Source organism: Dendropsophus ebraccatus, chromosome 3 (assembly GCF_027789765.1).
Source record: "Dendropsophus ebraccatus isolate aDenEbr1 chromosome 3, aDenEbr1.pat, whole genome shotgun sequence".
NCBI classification, from domain to species: Eukaryota; Metazoa; Chordata; class Amphibia; order Anura; family Hylidae; genus Dendropsophus; species Dendropsophus ebraccatus.
Window position 1 is genome coordinate 42,731,867 of NC_091456.1, and position 15,417 is coordinate 42,747,283.

The 15,417-nt window shown below is 44.1% G+C and overlaps 1 gene segment (V, D, J or C); it reads left to right on the top strand.

Moving 5' to 3' along the window:
* The first annotated feature begins 836 nt into the window (after nt 1-836).
* LOC138785540 (T cell receptor delta constant-like) lies at nt 837-11,208 on the top strand. The segment is given in 5 exon segments: nt 837-908; nt 3,224-3,475; nt 4,750-4,806; nt 6,347-6,463; nt 8,875-11,208. Coding segments are annotated over 4 exon segments (450 nt in total).
* The last annotated feature ends 4,209 nt before the right edge of the window (nt 11,209-15,417 follow it).

Genomic DNA, 15,417 nt, shown 5'->3' on the forward strand with positions numbered 1-15,417 from the left:
TGAAGAAGAGCCAAGACGACCTAAGGGGGTGGGGCATAACATCATCTGTCAAATGGGCCAGGGGTTGGCCTGCTGCAAGAGGGGCAAACTCAGGTGGTGGTGTAATTCTATGAGGAGAAAAACAGACCTGCTAGTGGCTGTGCCCGATTCTGTCTTTTCCGGCAATATTTATTTACCTCCCCAGTGGTTCAAAACACGGCACGCTGCTGCATTTGTAACCATCACAATAAGGCCAAGTGGGAAGCTGTAAATAACCAAACACCATTTTTTTTGGAAAGGAAAACCATTCCAGCTGTCATGTCAGGGAGGTATAGTAACCGGTAACTGAGCCTGGTCCTCTGTCCCTGCCTACATGATGTACTGCCCTAGGAACAGACCGCAACTGGGGAACGGTCCCTACATTGCTATGTGCTGGGGCTGTCGGGGGAGAATAGTCCTCATCAGCAACAACTGGGAATGGAGTCACAGATTAGATTGAAAAGAGACATCAGATACAAACCAAAGGTCAAAACCAAGGGAGCAATATAATACAAAATCAGACCCAATAGACAGAATGGTATAAACAAGCCAAGGTCAGAAACACAGACAGGAGCAGAGTATCGCATCAAGAGACAAGCCGAGGAAATAGAAGCAGGGGGTCAGGTACACAGATATAGCAGATAACAGGGAACACTAGGGTACAACAGTAGTGTAAAACGGACAAACTATCACAGGCATCTACTGACTGCAGGTGCCTGTTTAAATATTCCGGCGTATTTTGGCTAACCCTCCCCCGTGATCGGCTGAACTGATCTGCCCCCGGCTGCTGATTGGCTTCCTGACTGCAGTGTCAGCAAACCAGGCAGGACTAGGAGACCTGCCCTGTCACCACAGCAAGAAAGTCATGGTCACCGCTGAAACACAGGCAGGTAAGTTCCTGACATCTGCTCTGTACGATTACGTGGAAGCGAATGTGTCAAGGTACACAGTAAGGTGCAGTGCCATGGCTGACATGCAGAGTAGCAACTACTGGCAGGGTCAATATATGAGTTTTACGACCCACTGTTCGGCCTTGCGACGATAGGCCGTCATGGAGAAGAAGAGCCGCAACTTGACCGGAAACCTTGACCTCCTAGCACATCTGTGCATGATATTTCTTGCCCTTTATGGGTTAGCTCCTAGGGAGGTTCTATTGCTGAATGGTCTACTTTGACTGTTTAATCTGATGTTTATTATTTTTCTGTCCCAGTAGGAAAAGAGGAAACTGATAACCCTTTGTGTGTTGCTGAAGGGACGCTATTGGAAAAGTAAGATTCCTTGGGTGATGATAGCTTTAAGGCTGTTCACTCAATGAGTCTAAAATAATGTTGTTTAGCATAGTTTGGCATTCCAATGGTGGCCGTTGGTTCATTATTTAAATTCAGGTTACAGATCGCTGCTTTTTAACACCCTTTTGGTTGTGGCTGTTTTTTGAAAAAGTTAAATTTAATTTTGCTTAAAAGGCATTGAAATGAAGGCCTGAAAATAAAACAGTGATTGAACAAGTCAAAATATTGGCTGCTGCACTCAAAATAACGGCCATGACTAATTGTCCTGAACATTGGGGTGGGGGTGGGTGGATTGTGTTTACGCCGTTCACCCTATTGTAAAACTGACTTTTTATCTATGTTCCTCAAGTTGGTGCAATTACAGCAATATGAAACTTGCATTAATTTTATTTTATTTGACGGCTTTTAAAAAATTCAAATCTTTTAAAAAAAACTAAAATTGCTTATAAAGCTTTTATTCTTTGGCCTATGGGGCTGTACTTTCTACCTTGCTTGCAAATATGCGACTTTTTGATCACTTTTTATTATAATTTTTCTGGATTTGATGCAACCACAAATACGCAATTTTTATATTTTTTTATTTATTTATTAAATCGGAAAAAGGAAGTGATTCAAACTTTTATTGGGGGAGGGGATTTTTTTTTAAATTAATATATACATTTTTTTAACATTCACGTTAATAAGAAGTCCCCTTCTAATACAACTACACTGATCCCTCATAGAGATCAGTGAAGCGCACTGATCCATTAGAGTCATTAGATCCATTAGATCAGTGCTCTATTACTCTGATCTGCAGCGGACCAGAGTAATCGATTTCCAAGCCAGGATCAGCGTTATTCCAGTGCTGAGTCCCGGCCTGGCCAGAACAACGGATGCCCCCTTCGCATCATGGGTGGGGTGATCCCTCGACTAGACCACTGCGGAGGTGCACTGAGGGGCATTTAAATGCAGCAGTCATATCTGACCGCTGCATTGAAATGTTATTAGCGGGCATGGCGATTACCCGCACCCACTTATAGCAGTGGTCCCGGGCTGCAGAAAGCAGTCGGGATTGCAGCGGTTCAGAGCGGGGTCGCGGCCCCTTTTTGAACTCCCCTTACGGCGCCATGACATACGAGGTATTTCATGGGTCGTTAAGTGGTTAAACAGACTGCAAAAACCCAGTGTGAACCCAGCCTAAAACCTTTTGGTGTATTTGTACCCCTGTCGCTTGTTTTTATTGTAAAATATGTCTCAAATTCCTCAAAAAACGGTGGCGTCTAAATGCTTATTGCACCTCTAGATAGAATCTTTCAGAGGTCCAGTTTCCCAAATGAGGTCACATCTGGGAAGGGGGGGGGGGGGTCCTCTCTACTAGTACAATGGGGGGCGCTGCAAACGCACATAGTCCCCAAAAATAGTTCCAACAAAATCTGTGGTAAATATAACAAAGGGCATCCTTTGTGCCCTGCTGTGAGCTGTGATGCTTTGTGATCCCTCCCTTCCCTCCCTGTGCTGTGTGATCTTCCTCCCAGCCCATCCCATGCTGCCAGGGGTCAGCGGTTCTTATCTGCCACCATGATGCACGCAAACTGGCAGCAGAGGGAGAGAGGGAGATCGCAAAGTACGGGGCAGCAGACAGATCACAGAGCACGGGGAAGAATGGAGGGAAGGAGAACGTAATGATTCCACTACATAGACTTCTACATATGCCCCTGCAGTTTTTCTAGAGAAATTGAAGACTGCCTGATCTACTAAATTGAAGGAAATAGCACTACATATTTGTGCTGTCAGTTGTCCTGTTTACACATTAAGATGTGCGGCCGATAAATTTTAAAGTTTGCTCAAAAGACACAATCAGCCGAGGATAAACGGCCCATGTAAAAAGCCCTTGCGTATCATTTCTGAATAGATCTTTTGCTTTTGTGTTTTTCTAGAAGAGAGACCGATCACAGCTCCTCAAGTATTTGGGATGAAGACCAAAGGAGACGTCTCCGCCATCGCCTGCCTGGCAAAAGATTTCTATCCTAAGGATGTGGAAATTTATCTGAGTAACATAAAACAAGAAAATGTTAGTACATTCTTGTCTAAGGAGGGATTGTACAGTGCGGTCAGTGTTCAGAACGTGGAGACAAATGATTTTACATGTGAAGTCAAGCATAAGCAGAGCAGGATTACAACTTCCAAAGGTGAAAAAAAATATATAATTTCTGATTTTCCAAAATAACTTATTGTTGTATTAATTCCTGTTCTGATAAACACTAGAGGAAGTTCAGGCCTAGTCAACATTTCAGCTTTAGGCTATGTTCACACAACGTCTTTCTATGCAAAACAATGGCCATTTTTTAAAAATTATAGCCGTTATTTTACAATGACGGTCATCAATAGTGTTCATGATCATTATTTACGGCTGCCATGATCAAACAATGGCTATTATTTTGCCTAAAAAAGACATTGGGTGAGATTTATCAAACATGGTGTAAAGTGAAACTGGCCCAGTTGCCCTAGCACCCAATCAGATTCCACCTTTCATTCCTCACAGACTCTTTGGAAAATGAAAAGTGGAATCTGGTTGGTTGCTAGGGGCAACTGAGACAGTTTCACTTTACACCATGTTTGATAAATCTCCCACTATGTTCTCAAACAGTAAAATAACAGCAAAATACATCAGTAAAACAGGTATAAAATGGGTCGTGTTTCGAATCGAATGTGCTACATCAATGTCTAAGGAAAAATGTCTGTTTACACATTGTAAAAAAAAAATAAAATTCCATAGATCAATTATCTAAATAGGAAACATCCGAACATTGATTAGCATTTCCATCGGCATTTGATTAGCGGTGGCTGCTGAAGTTGGATAATGCCCTAAGGCTAAGTGGGAAACATGGATATAGTCATTGGCTGTATCCATGTTTTCCAGACAACCTTAGAGCTTTATCCAAGTTCAGCAGCCCCAGCTAATCAAATGCCGAACGATCGGGTTTGGATGGACTCAAACCCGAACCCGGTTCGCTCATCTCTAGTTACAACCAACACTCTATCCCATCTGTCAAACAGTAGGAAGGTCTTGCTGCTCACTTGCGGTTCCACTTATTCCACTTCAGTGGTGCTCAGCATATACTGGTGGTATATGGTGGTATACTGGTGCTCAACTGTCCTCTAGTCTCCATTCCGTGACTGAGCTGATGAAATAAAGTTTTTTGGAATTGGAACTCAGTGAGTGGTGCATCTTTACACACTACATGTGTTTTTCCATAGATTTGACCTATTTTACAGTTGTATTTAGCTTTTATCTTACTGTGTGTGAACATAGCCCTAATGTTAACAACCATGTAAAGATGAGATATTATGCCACAATTCACATGTTGGAAAATAGAATGGGCACAAGAATAGGCCAAGTGCCCTGGAAACCTGAGGTGCAGTATCTGCTTTAACAGTTTTTACCAATTTGTTTTAAAATCAGCTGAAGAGGAAGAAGAATCTACAGACGACCAATGTGTGAGGACAGACAACACCGGAGGTCAGTGATTCATTATACATGGTAACAGGGCCGATTCTGGGGTTTCTGCCGCCTGAGGCAAACCTCAGGTGGCCGCCCCGAGTGATGGCCGGCATGCCGAGTGATGGCCGGGCACTCACCACAGCCTGGAGGTCCGTGACAGCTGCAGGGTGACATCGCGGGACCTGACGGGATGTGGAGAGCGCGGGCGACGGGACAGGTGAGCGGCCGCTGTCATTTTTGTTAAGTGATACTTAACAAAAATGACAGCAGGGGGGACATAGTGCCGCCCCTCTGCCGGACCGCAAAATCTGCCGCTTAAGGCGGAAGGCTCATTCCGCCTCATGACAGAAGCGGGCCTGCGTGGTAAGCTTAGTAAATAAAGCTGCCAAATTTTACTATTAAAGTACATACTAAATAGTCTAGCAGTTCTAACAGCCTGATGTTCTGACTGACGTCCTGCCTGACATTCTTACCTTCATCTCTTGCTAAAATCTGTTAAAGTGGAATGAAGTCATCAGGACGCCACAGATTCCACTTGGTAAAGCTTCACACATAGTATTTCTGTCAGTCTTTTTTTCAACCAATACCAGGAGAGGAACTGACAGGGCAAAATTATAATGGAAAGATTTGCACATTTTCTCTGTTTTCAACCCACTCCTGGTTTTGATTAAAGAAAAAAGTGCTGTTAATTCTATTTCTAGTATATTATGACAGGTACATTCGATATACAATATACAGCACAAAGTTTAACCAAGCAACAATAGCATACACAAAGCAAATACAGAACAAACCAATTTCAGCTTGAGGCTATGTTCCCACAACAAAAATGGCTGTTGTTTGATAATGACAGCCAATATTATTAATCATGATAATTATGTACGGCCATTATTTTACCTAAAAAGACGTAGTGGGAAGACAGGGTTTTCTGTGGCCGCTATTCATTGAATAGCGGCCACAGAAAACTGACATGTCAGTTTCTCGTGGCGCTGCTAGGGAACCCATCCGGAGTGTATACTATGTGTATACACTCTGGCCGGGATAACCTCAGCCTGCAGCACAACGTTAGTTCCGTTGTCATCACGGCTGTTGCAACAACGGCCCTGATTACCTCGGAACTTACGCTGTGTGAACATGGCCTTAGGCTTAGTATTTTGCAACCAAAACCAGAAGTGGATTGAAAACACAGAAAGGCTATGTTCACATACTGTTGAAATTGAGTCGATTGTCGTCATTTAATGGCAAATAAGTCATTGTTTTAAAATAACAGCAATTATTTACCGTTAAATGACGGCCATCGACTCAATTTCAACAGTGTGTGAACAGTGCCTTTCTGTGTTTTCAATCCATTCCTGGTTTTGGTTGCATAATACTGACCAAAATACTGACTGAAATACTGAGCAAAAATACTGTGTGTGAATACAGCCTAAACATAAAAATGAACATCTAAACTAAAAAGGTAACTTACTCCACTTTTTAACAAAGTAATGCCAGGTTTATATTGATCCTTCACAGTTCTTAAATTGTTCTTATATTCACTAAACACTTTTCTGTCTTTCAGCTCAGAGCACTGAACATATCAATCTGCTCTCTTTAAGTGTGCTGGGCATGAGGGCATTGTTTGCCAAAACCCTGGCATTCAACCTTCTGCTGAGTGCAAAGCTCTTCATAACGTAAGGTGAGAACCCCGTCATATGAGTAACAAACCATTTACATCAAGAAACAAACAGCAGTCCATGACCAGTTGCAGCAACTAGAGCAGTTTTATAAATGAGACGTGAAAAAAGTAGTAAAGTATCTAGAAAAATCTCTTATAGAAGACATATCAGAGTTTAAAAAATTGATGGCTTATCCAGCTCTGGGGCATAGACAATGAATGCCAGAAGAAGTTGTCTCCCTTCATTGTGTAATGTTGGTGCTGGGTTACTACCGCATTGCTTCTAATATGCAGTAAATGGATTTGAGCCACCCTTTGCCCCATCATCTCTAACAATAAGGACCCATTCTGGGTTGTGGATGACTAGTTGTTTAATTTTTTTTTTTACTTTAGCATCGTTCACATGCCATCTCAGAGGCCACACTGTCACGGGTGATAAACCAGATCATGGCTATATTACTTATAATTCATTTTATTATTTTGGGCATTTTGTGGAAACAGAACTGACTATAAAAATAGTTATCACTGTAATAACTAAACAATTATAATAAAAAACAATACCCGGGTCAGAAATATAGTAAATGGCAAATGTGATATCATTTGTAATTTCTATGTTATGTCCATGTAATATCAGATCACTGATTACTAAGGCACCTTTCACACTGTGTCTCATGTGTATATTCACATTTGTACTACGAAAGCACTATAGGCTCATAGGTTACCTCAATATAGTGCATACTGTATTCAGTATGTTCCGTTTCTACATCAGCCAAGACATATAAAGACATTATTGTCAAGCTGTTGTGGTGTCCCACGACGGGTGTTGCTAGTGTATAAACCCCTCGCAAAAGCCTGTACTCCAAGTAAAAGTGGTAATGAAGTAGTACCTAAGTTTTGCCACTAGATGTTGCTAGTATGTATGTCTTGTACCTATGTATTGCACAGCTGTAGTACTCAAGGGGTTATTGTTTTGTGATCTGTGCACCAATGAGAGCTCTTTTCTCTTCTTCACCTATCTCCATTCTCCTTCTTCGTCTTCTTCTGCACTCTCTTCTCCACCACTCACAGCAGGTATTACATACCCTGTAAGAGGTTGTCACATGGGGAGAGGAAGTGTAGTCAAACACTTAGTCTGGTTCCCGTGAGTCCAGTGTAGTCTAGTCTACAGACACACATGGGAAGCACAGACACTATTTTCTTGAAAGCAGCACTTCTACACACTGTGCAGTGCTAAACACTCTGAGAGAGGACAAAGTCAGTGATCATCCCAGCACACACTGTGAACAAGTCTAAAGGTGCAAGATAGTATTCTAAAGCAAGAGGAACTGATCTGGATAGAGGTGTAATCAGAAAACTCTAACCACTCTGCTCAACCCAGGTAACAGAGTCTGGGGCTTGTGTCACCCTCATAGGACGGGTCACCCGACACTAGGGGCAATAGGTGGTGCAAAGAACATGGGCACAAGTATTCTCTCTACTCTCAAGTATTTTACTTATTCTTATTCTAAAGTTTCGGCAGAGCACATTACTACTTTGGCTGGGACTCTCACAACATCCTCCTCTCTACTCCTCTGCACTTACTCTACTTCTAAGCACACAACCAAGCCAGCACGGCTATACTACTTTTTAAGCTCTCAGCACAAGTCTTGTCAGTCAAGTCCAAAGTATTTTGGACAAGTCACAAGTCTACTGTATACTACTGTATCAAGTCTTTCTAAAGTAAAGAGAAGTTTATTCATGGTAACAGGACTGAGTGATTATTACTTGAACACTGACACAGTAGTTACACCTTCTTTGGGTCATCTCCCCTTTCTGTGGGTGGAGGTAACAATAGTCTGGGTGGGTCACAACTCCACTCCAGACCACTTTGATAAGTACCCAAGGGACCTCCTCACAGCCCGGCAGGTCACAGACCACAGGGGAAAGGGTATAGCTCGCCACTTTGAAAGCAGGTGTGCCTCCCTACATGTGTGCCTACCTGGCACTGGCGTCACAACAGTACAACATTTGGCTGAGCTATACTTTGACCAACCACCACAGTAGTGGCGTCACACAGTACCACCTAGCAAGTGACCGGTTAAGCCTCACAGCGGTGCGCCACACTGGTACCATCCTGGATAATTTGGGAGCCCTATGCTCTTTTGATGGGTTCCTTTTATGCGTTTTATGTGGACGGACCACCATTCAACACCAAAAGACAGCCGTCTTTTCATAATTACAACAGCAAATAATGATCACGATCATTATTGGTGGCCATCTTTTGGTATTACATGATGGCTGTCCAAAAAATATCCGTCATTTCGACATTGTGAGAACATAGCCTTAAATAGAAATATAGATGTGCTATATATAACCTATAGGATACAACTTGAGAGTTTTGAGAATGCAGTTGTTGCGTTCACCATACTTTACATGATTTTCTCTTCTTACAGAAAGCAGCATGGCAAGTGGAGATTTATTGTACCTGGGCTGTAATCTCCATTACTATAACCATCTTCATTTTTGAGCTAACGGAGAAACAAAATAATCGGCTTCTTCTGGACTCTACTGAATGTTAAAAGCAGCTCCTCCTATATATTATATCTAGAATGATATTCAATGTGTCATTTATTTTGCTTAGGCCAAATTCACACACACCAGATCCACAGCGGATTTCACGCTGCAAATTCGCAGTAAAATTCACTGCGGATCCCTTGCCTGTCATTTTCAATGAGAATACATACTTGCAGCAGGATTGACATCCCTCTGCGAGTATGTAAGTGACAGTGCCCTTAACCCCCAAAGGCTGGAGCATACTGTATTTGCTCCATGCTCCAGCCTGCTTTAGGGGCTCCCGGCATCTGGACGTCCCGCTCAGCTAATCGGAACCCCCGAAACAAGCCGGGGAGTGGAGGTTAAGGGGGCTTTTAGTTACATACATTGACATCCCGCTGCGAGTATGGAATTACATTGAAAATTACAGGTAAGCGAACCGCAAATTTGCAGCGTGAAATCCGCAGTGGATCCAGCGTGTGTGAATCTAGCCTCATAATAAGAAATATACTATATTACTCTTTCTTCATTGGAACGATTTATCAGAACTAACAGGAAAACTTATCTTGATTTTAGACACCAATAAGAGCTCAGCTTTCATTGCTTAGGCTATGTACACAAGTAAAGCAACAACGGCCGTTCCCCTGTGATCAGCTGCTGTTTAACGCTACCTATGTATGTAGCGCTATACAATTCTGCCCGTTGGTAGCGTTAAATAATGGCCATTTACAGGGAATAACCATTGCTTATACAGCCTGTGAACATGGCCTTAAACTAAACTGGAAAAATGGAAGCTGCACAGTGGTCACTAGTGGTCACTGAGTTTTTCAGGTGTCGGTATACAGTACTGTCAAGCAGGGCTTACCATTAATTGCCATGTTTCATCTATACTTGCTTTGAAACTACAGCAAATAGCGGTAAACTGTGAACAGAATGCAACACATACAAGCACAATACTATAGTCCCACTATAGGATGATAGCGAGGAAAAGCGACGGACGCAAATAATGTTCATGATCATTACTATGATCCCGTAGTGAGAACACAGCCTTAGGGTATGTTCACACGTTTTTTTTAGCCAAAAATATGGCCATATTTTGATCATTACGGTAATAATAATAATTATTATTATTATTTCCCTGCTTATATACTTATCATTGTGAGAACATACCCTTAATCATTTTGATAAATAATATCCATTTAGAATCAACTTCATGTATTTCTTCTAAGATTGTATTACAAATGTATAAAGCTGCAGAGCAATCTCTTCATTACAGTTTGTTCTGCAATGCTTATAATACATGATAGTCAGGATTTAAAAATCTAAAATGGATTTAAAACAAAAAAATAAAAGGGAAGAAATAAAGAATGATTATTCAGTTGACTTCATACAGTTTCTGGCTATGTTAATACAATGTCTCTTTTAGGTGTGCATAGCGGAGTTTAAGGGATTAATGACAGGCAGCTGCGTGAAGAGCTTAAAGTGTCACTGTCGTTTAATTTGTGTGTTTTTTTGCAGAAATCAATAGTACAGGCGATTTTAAGAAACTTTGTGATTGGGTTCATAAGCGGAAAAATACATTTTTATCATGAAAAAGCAGTTTAAAGCTCTCCCCCCTGTCTTCATGGTTCTCTTATGGAGAGGGGAGGGGTTGAGGGAGATGAGGCACCAAAACAGGACAAAAAATAGTTAATTTACAGCTGCATCACCGGGCTATCTCTTCTGAAGTCAGCACTGAGCTCTCTGATATCTGAATTCTGGCCTTCACACAGCTCCGCTATGTAATCCTTTGTTCTCTGCTCTCTGCTGCCGACTAATCTCCCTCCTCCCCCCTCCCCTCTCCCCTCTCCATAGGTTACACAGGGTCAGACTGATGTAAAATAGTCCAGATTTCCTGATAATGAGTAGTAGATAAGGGGGGGGGAACCTGGGGAAAGGCTTTTTGAATGTAGATAATGGCATATTTGCCTAATAAACCCAATACCAAAGTTTCTTATAATCGCCTCTACTATTGATTTCTGCAAAACAAACAAACAAAAAAAACAACACTGACACTTTAACCCCTTAACGACAAAGGAGGGGCACGTGGTGTGCACATCTTCTCCCCACATACACGGTTAGTGGGTATAGGTCACTTATATAATGTAATATTGTATGTGATTTTATATTCTGTATTTCAAATATAGATTTCTATCCAACATGTTTTTTTTTGGTATATGTTGCTCCCCTGTGGTCACTGTCTGAGGATAAATTCGTTTTTCCTTTACCTTTTTGTGTAATGGAGTTTTATATTCTCTGTACATTGTTTAAAAAAAAAAAAATTGAAAAAAAAAAATGGTCAGAATAAGGGCTACCCATAGAATATATGGGCTGGCTTTCTCCAATAAAAAGCATACCGATGCTCTTAATCTAGAAAAAGCAGATGGCAAGAAGGGCATACATGTATCAAAGTTGTCGGTGTTTCAGAGGCTCCATTATTAAACAGAATCCCAGCAAATCCTTGTCCCAGATATTGCCTTGCATATCCCCTCCTAGATTGTACCACCACCTGCAGAAGAGGAGCCAACATGATGAGCCGCTGCTGGACCAGAGGTAAATTCCACACTACCGGCGGAAGTCCAGGTGTCCATGAGGATAAAAACACATGAGACTTTAATGCGCATAACCCCCATTCTGGTCCAGTACTCTCCACTATACCATTAGACCTGAGGACTCTTAAGTGGGTTGTCCATAAGGCTGAGAAGGCAAGAATTATTTGATTGATCTCCACTGTGGGTGAATTCTCCCTAAGTTATGTTCCCTCAGTCCCTAAATGTGTGTCTCAGATGTGAATACGAGCGCTCTGAGAACCAATGACACAGAACACACAGGGTGCTGTATCAGAAGGATTCCGCTTTATTGGTGTGCAAACAAGTTTTATAACACAGCACTCATGACGCTCATGATGGCTTTATGTCAGATAATCAGGGTTCGATACATGATCAGAGAAGCAGGATGTGACTATTAGCTCTTCTGACAAGCCGCGGATGTCTCTTTTTGATCAAAATCAACTGCTACTCCTCCCTGGCCTGATGCAAAGATCATGTCACGAAAACCCAGAAGCATCTCACAAAAACAACTTATTAGAAATATTCTGAAAACAAGATGGAGGTTATGGTTACATACATAAAATGGAGTCTGTACGTCCACACTGCAAACACTATAATGTTAAAATTAAAGGAGAAGTCCGGCGAAAATTATTTTTTTATATGTTATTACTTATGGAAAGTTATACAATTTTCTAATGTACATTAATTATGGGAAATGCTCATATACTGCTATTTCCCTTAATTTAGTGTATCAGGAAGTGTTAGAATTATCTCTGAAGCAGTGACGTCACGACCAACGGTGTAATTCCTATGGAGTGTCCAGCAGGGGGCGCTCTATATATAGAAGTCAATGAGTACCATTGACTTCTATATATAGTGCGCCCCTGCTGGACACTCCATAGGAATTACAGTGTATGTAATGTAATGTAATGCACTGTACTGTTGTGACTTTATGAATACATTTATGGAATACTTTGGGGAGCAAGTGTCCTTGCTCCCCAAAGTATCCCATAAATGTATTCAATGAATACATTTGCAGGGCACCGAGCAGGGAGGGAGAGAGGTGCCATCTACCTCCCCCCTCCCTGCTCGGTGCTGGGAACATATACAAAGCACTACTCCCCCATTATCTGCAGATAATGGGGGAGTAGTACCTTTTGCTATCCCTATCACCGCCCGCGCCGCCGCTCACACAGGGGCTGCTATTCATGCCCCCCGCCGCTCCCCCTCCTCCTCCTCCTCCTCCTCCCGGCATCAAACTTACGATCGCGCTGCTGATTCCCCGCCGCCCGCGCCGCTCCTCACTACCCGCCTGCTCGCTCGCCCGCCCCGTTCCTGGCCACCGCTCTCTGCTCATGCCGGCTGCGTCAGCCCGCCCCCACCCCGGCCGGGAGTACGGCGCTTCCTGGTGTCCCCGGCCGGGGTGGGGGCGGGCTGACGCGGCCGGCATGAGCATTTCCCATAATTAATGTACATTAGAAAATTGTATAACTTTCCATAAGTAATAACATATAAAAAAATAATTTTCGCCGGACTTCTCCTTTAATTAAATTCTCCAGGTGGAAATAAGATCTATTAAAATAAATGTATAGTTTTTTTTTATAGCCACCTATGTTGGTTGGCAGCAGTAAGGGGTGACACAGGCCCCGCTGCCACCAAAGTCTGTGTTAGGAACTGCAACTACAGAGTAATCTATATCATAAAAATGAAAGTCTGTCTGTCCGTCTGTCCCCTATAGACTTCCAAATGCCTGAACCATTTGACCCCAAATTTGGCCCACAGATACATTGGGTGCCCGGGAAGGTTAGAGCGAAGGTCCCGTCCCCTCCAGATGTACAGGAGGGGAGGGGTAAGAGCAACCCATAGAGATAAATGGGAAAATCTCCACACTGCACACACAGGTGATATAATTAGTGCTGAAGCTGACCAGCAGAAACGTCAGTTGAAAGCCTTAGCAACCAATAGGATTACTACTTTCATTTTCAAAGGGAGCTGGAATCTGATTGGTTGCTAGGGCAGCTGCCTCACAACATCCACAGAAATAAATACAGTAAGGGCGCCTTCACACCTACCGAATTCACAGCGAAATCCACTGCAGATCCAGTGTCATTCAACCCTATGATACTACATACTCACAGCGAGATTGACATCCTGCTGCGAGTATGTAAATTAACCCTCTTGGCGGCCGGAGCGTAACTTACACTGACAGAGGCGCCCATCATCCCGCCCGTACAGGCCGCTGTTAGATCGTGCAGGCTCCCTCCAGTGTGCTGAGCGCTGTGCTGCTGCTGCTGCCGGGCACAACTCTCTCCTCACGGCTCTCTCCTCACGGCTCTGGACGCTGCACACACCGCTCCAGCTTGCTTCAGGGGGGACGTCCAGAGCCGTGAGGAGAGAGCCATGCCCAGCAGCAGCACAGCGCTGAACACACTGGAGGGGAGACTGCACCATCTAACAGCGGCCTGTGTGGACGGGATGATGGATGCCTTTGTCACTGTAAGTTACGCTCCGGCTGCCGAGGGGGTTAATTTACATATTCGCACCGGGATGTCAATGGAATGACACTGGATCCTCAGTGGATTTCGTTCTGAATTCGCAGCGTGAAATCCGCTGCGGATTGGTAGGTGTGAAGGTACCCTAACAGTGTACAGTGTATATACATTGTATACAGTAAGGGGCTTACCTGTTGGGTGGAGGTGTTGGGGAATGTATACAGTAAGGGGGTGTTAGGGAATGTATACATCATGAGGGCTACCTGGGAGGGGGGTATACAGCATGGGGGCTACTTGAAGGGGGGGAGTGTATACAGCATGGGGGGCTACCTGAAGGGGGAGTGTATACAGAATGGTGGCAACCTGCAGGGGGGGGGGGTGTATACAGCATGGGGGATACCTGCAGGGGCAGGGCCGTCTTAACAGCATTATGGGCCCCTGGGCAGAGGTGCGAATTGCCCCCCCCCAACCGCCGCCATCAAATCCCCCACATCTTTGTATATAGTGCCCCCCATAGTAGCCAATCCCCCCATATAGTGCCCCCCATAGTAGCCAGTGCCCCCATAGTAGCCAATCCCCCCATAGTAGCCAGTGCCCCATAGTAGCTAGTGCCCCCCATAGTAGCCAGTGCCCCCATAGTAGCCAGTGCCCCCCATAGTAGCCAGTGCCCCCATAGTAGCCAGTGCCCCCCATAGTAGCCAGTGCCCCCCATAGTAGCCAGTTCCCCCCATAGTAGCCAGTACCCCCATAGTAGACAGTGCCCCCCATAGTAGACAGTGCCCCCCATAGTAGACAGTGCCCCCCATAGTAGCCAGTACCCCTATAGTAGCCGCTTAGCTGAGCCGATCAGAAGCCCAGGAAAGTGCTGCTCATTGCACTTTCCTGGGCTTCTGATCAGCTCAGCTAAGAGGCGATAGAAGGGGCGGGAGGAGGGGGTCGCTCAGGGCCGCTCACTATACATATGCATAGTGAGCGGCAATACAGGGGGCGGGCGGGACGGCTTCCTTGCGGTGCTCAGCACTGCTTGGGAGCCGCCTTCGCTTTATAGGACGCACTTAGTTTTATAAGTGCGTCTTATAAAGCAAAAAATACAGGTATATCCCAGAGGGTAGGGGCCCCCTAGGACGCAAGGGCCCCCGGGCAGCCGCCTACCCTGCCCAATGGGTAAGACGGCCCTGTGCAGGGGGGAGTGTATACAGCATGGGGGCTACATGCAGAGGGGAGTTTGTACAGCATGGGGGCTACCTGAAGGGGGGAGTGTATACGGTATGGGTGCTATCTGCAAGGGGGGCAGTGTATACAACAGTGCTTCCCAACCTTTTCCCTCTCGGGGCACCCCTTGGGAAAAAAAATTAGCTCGGGA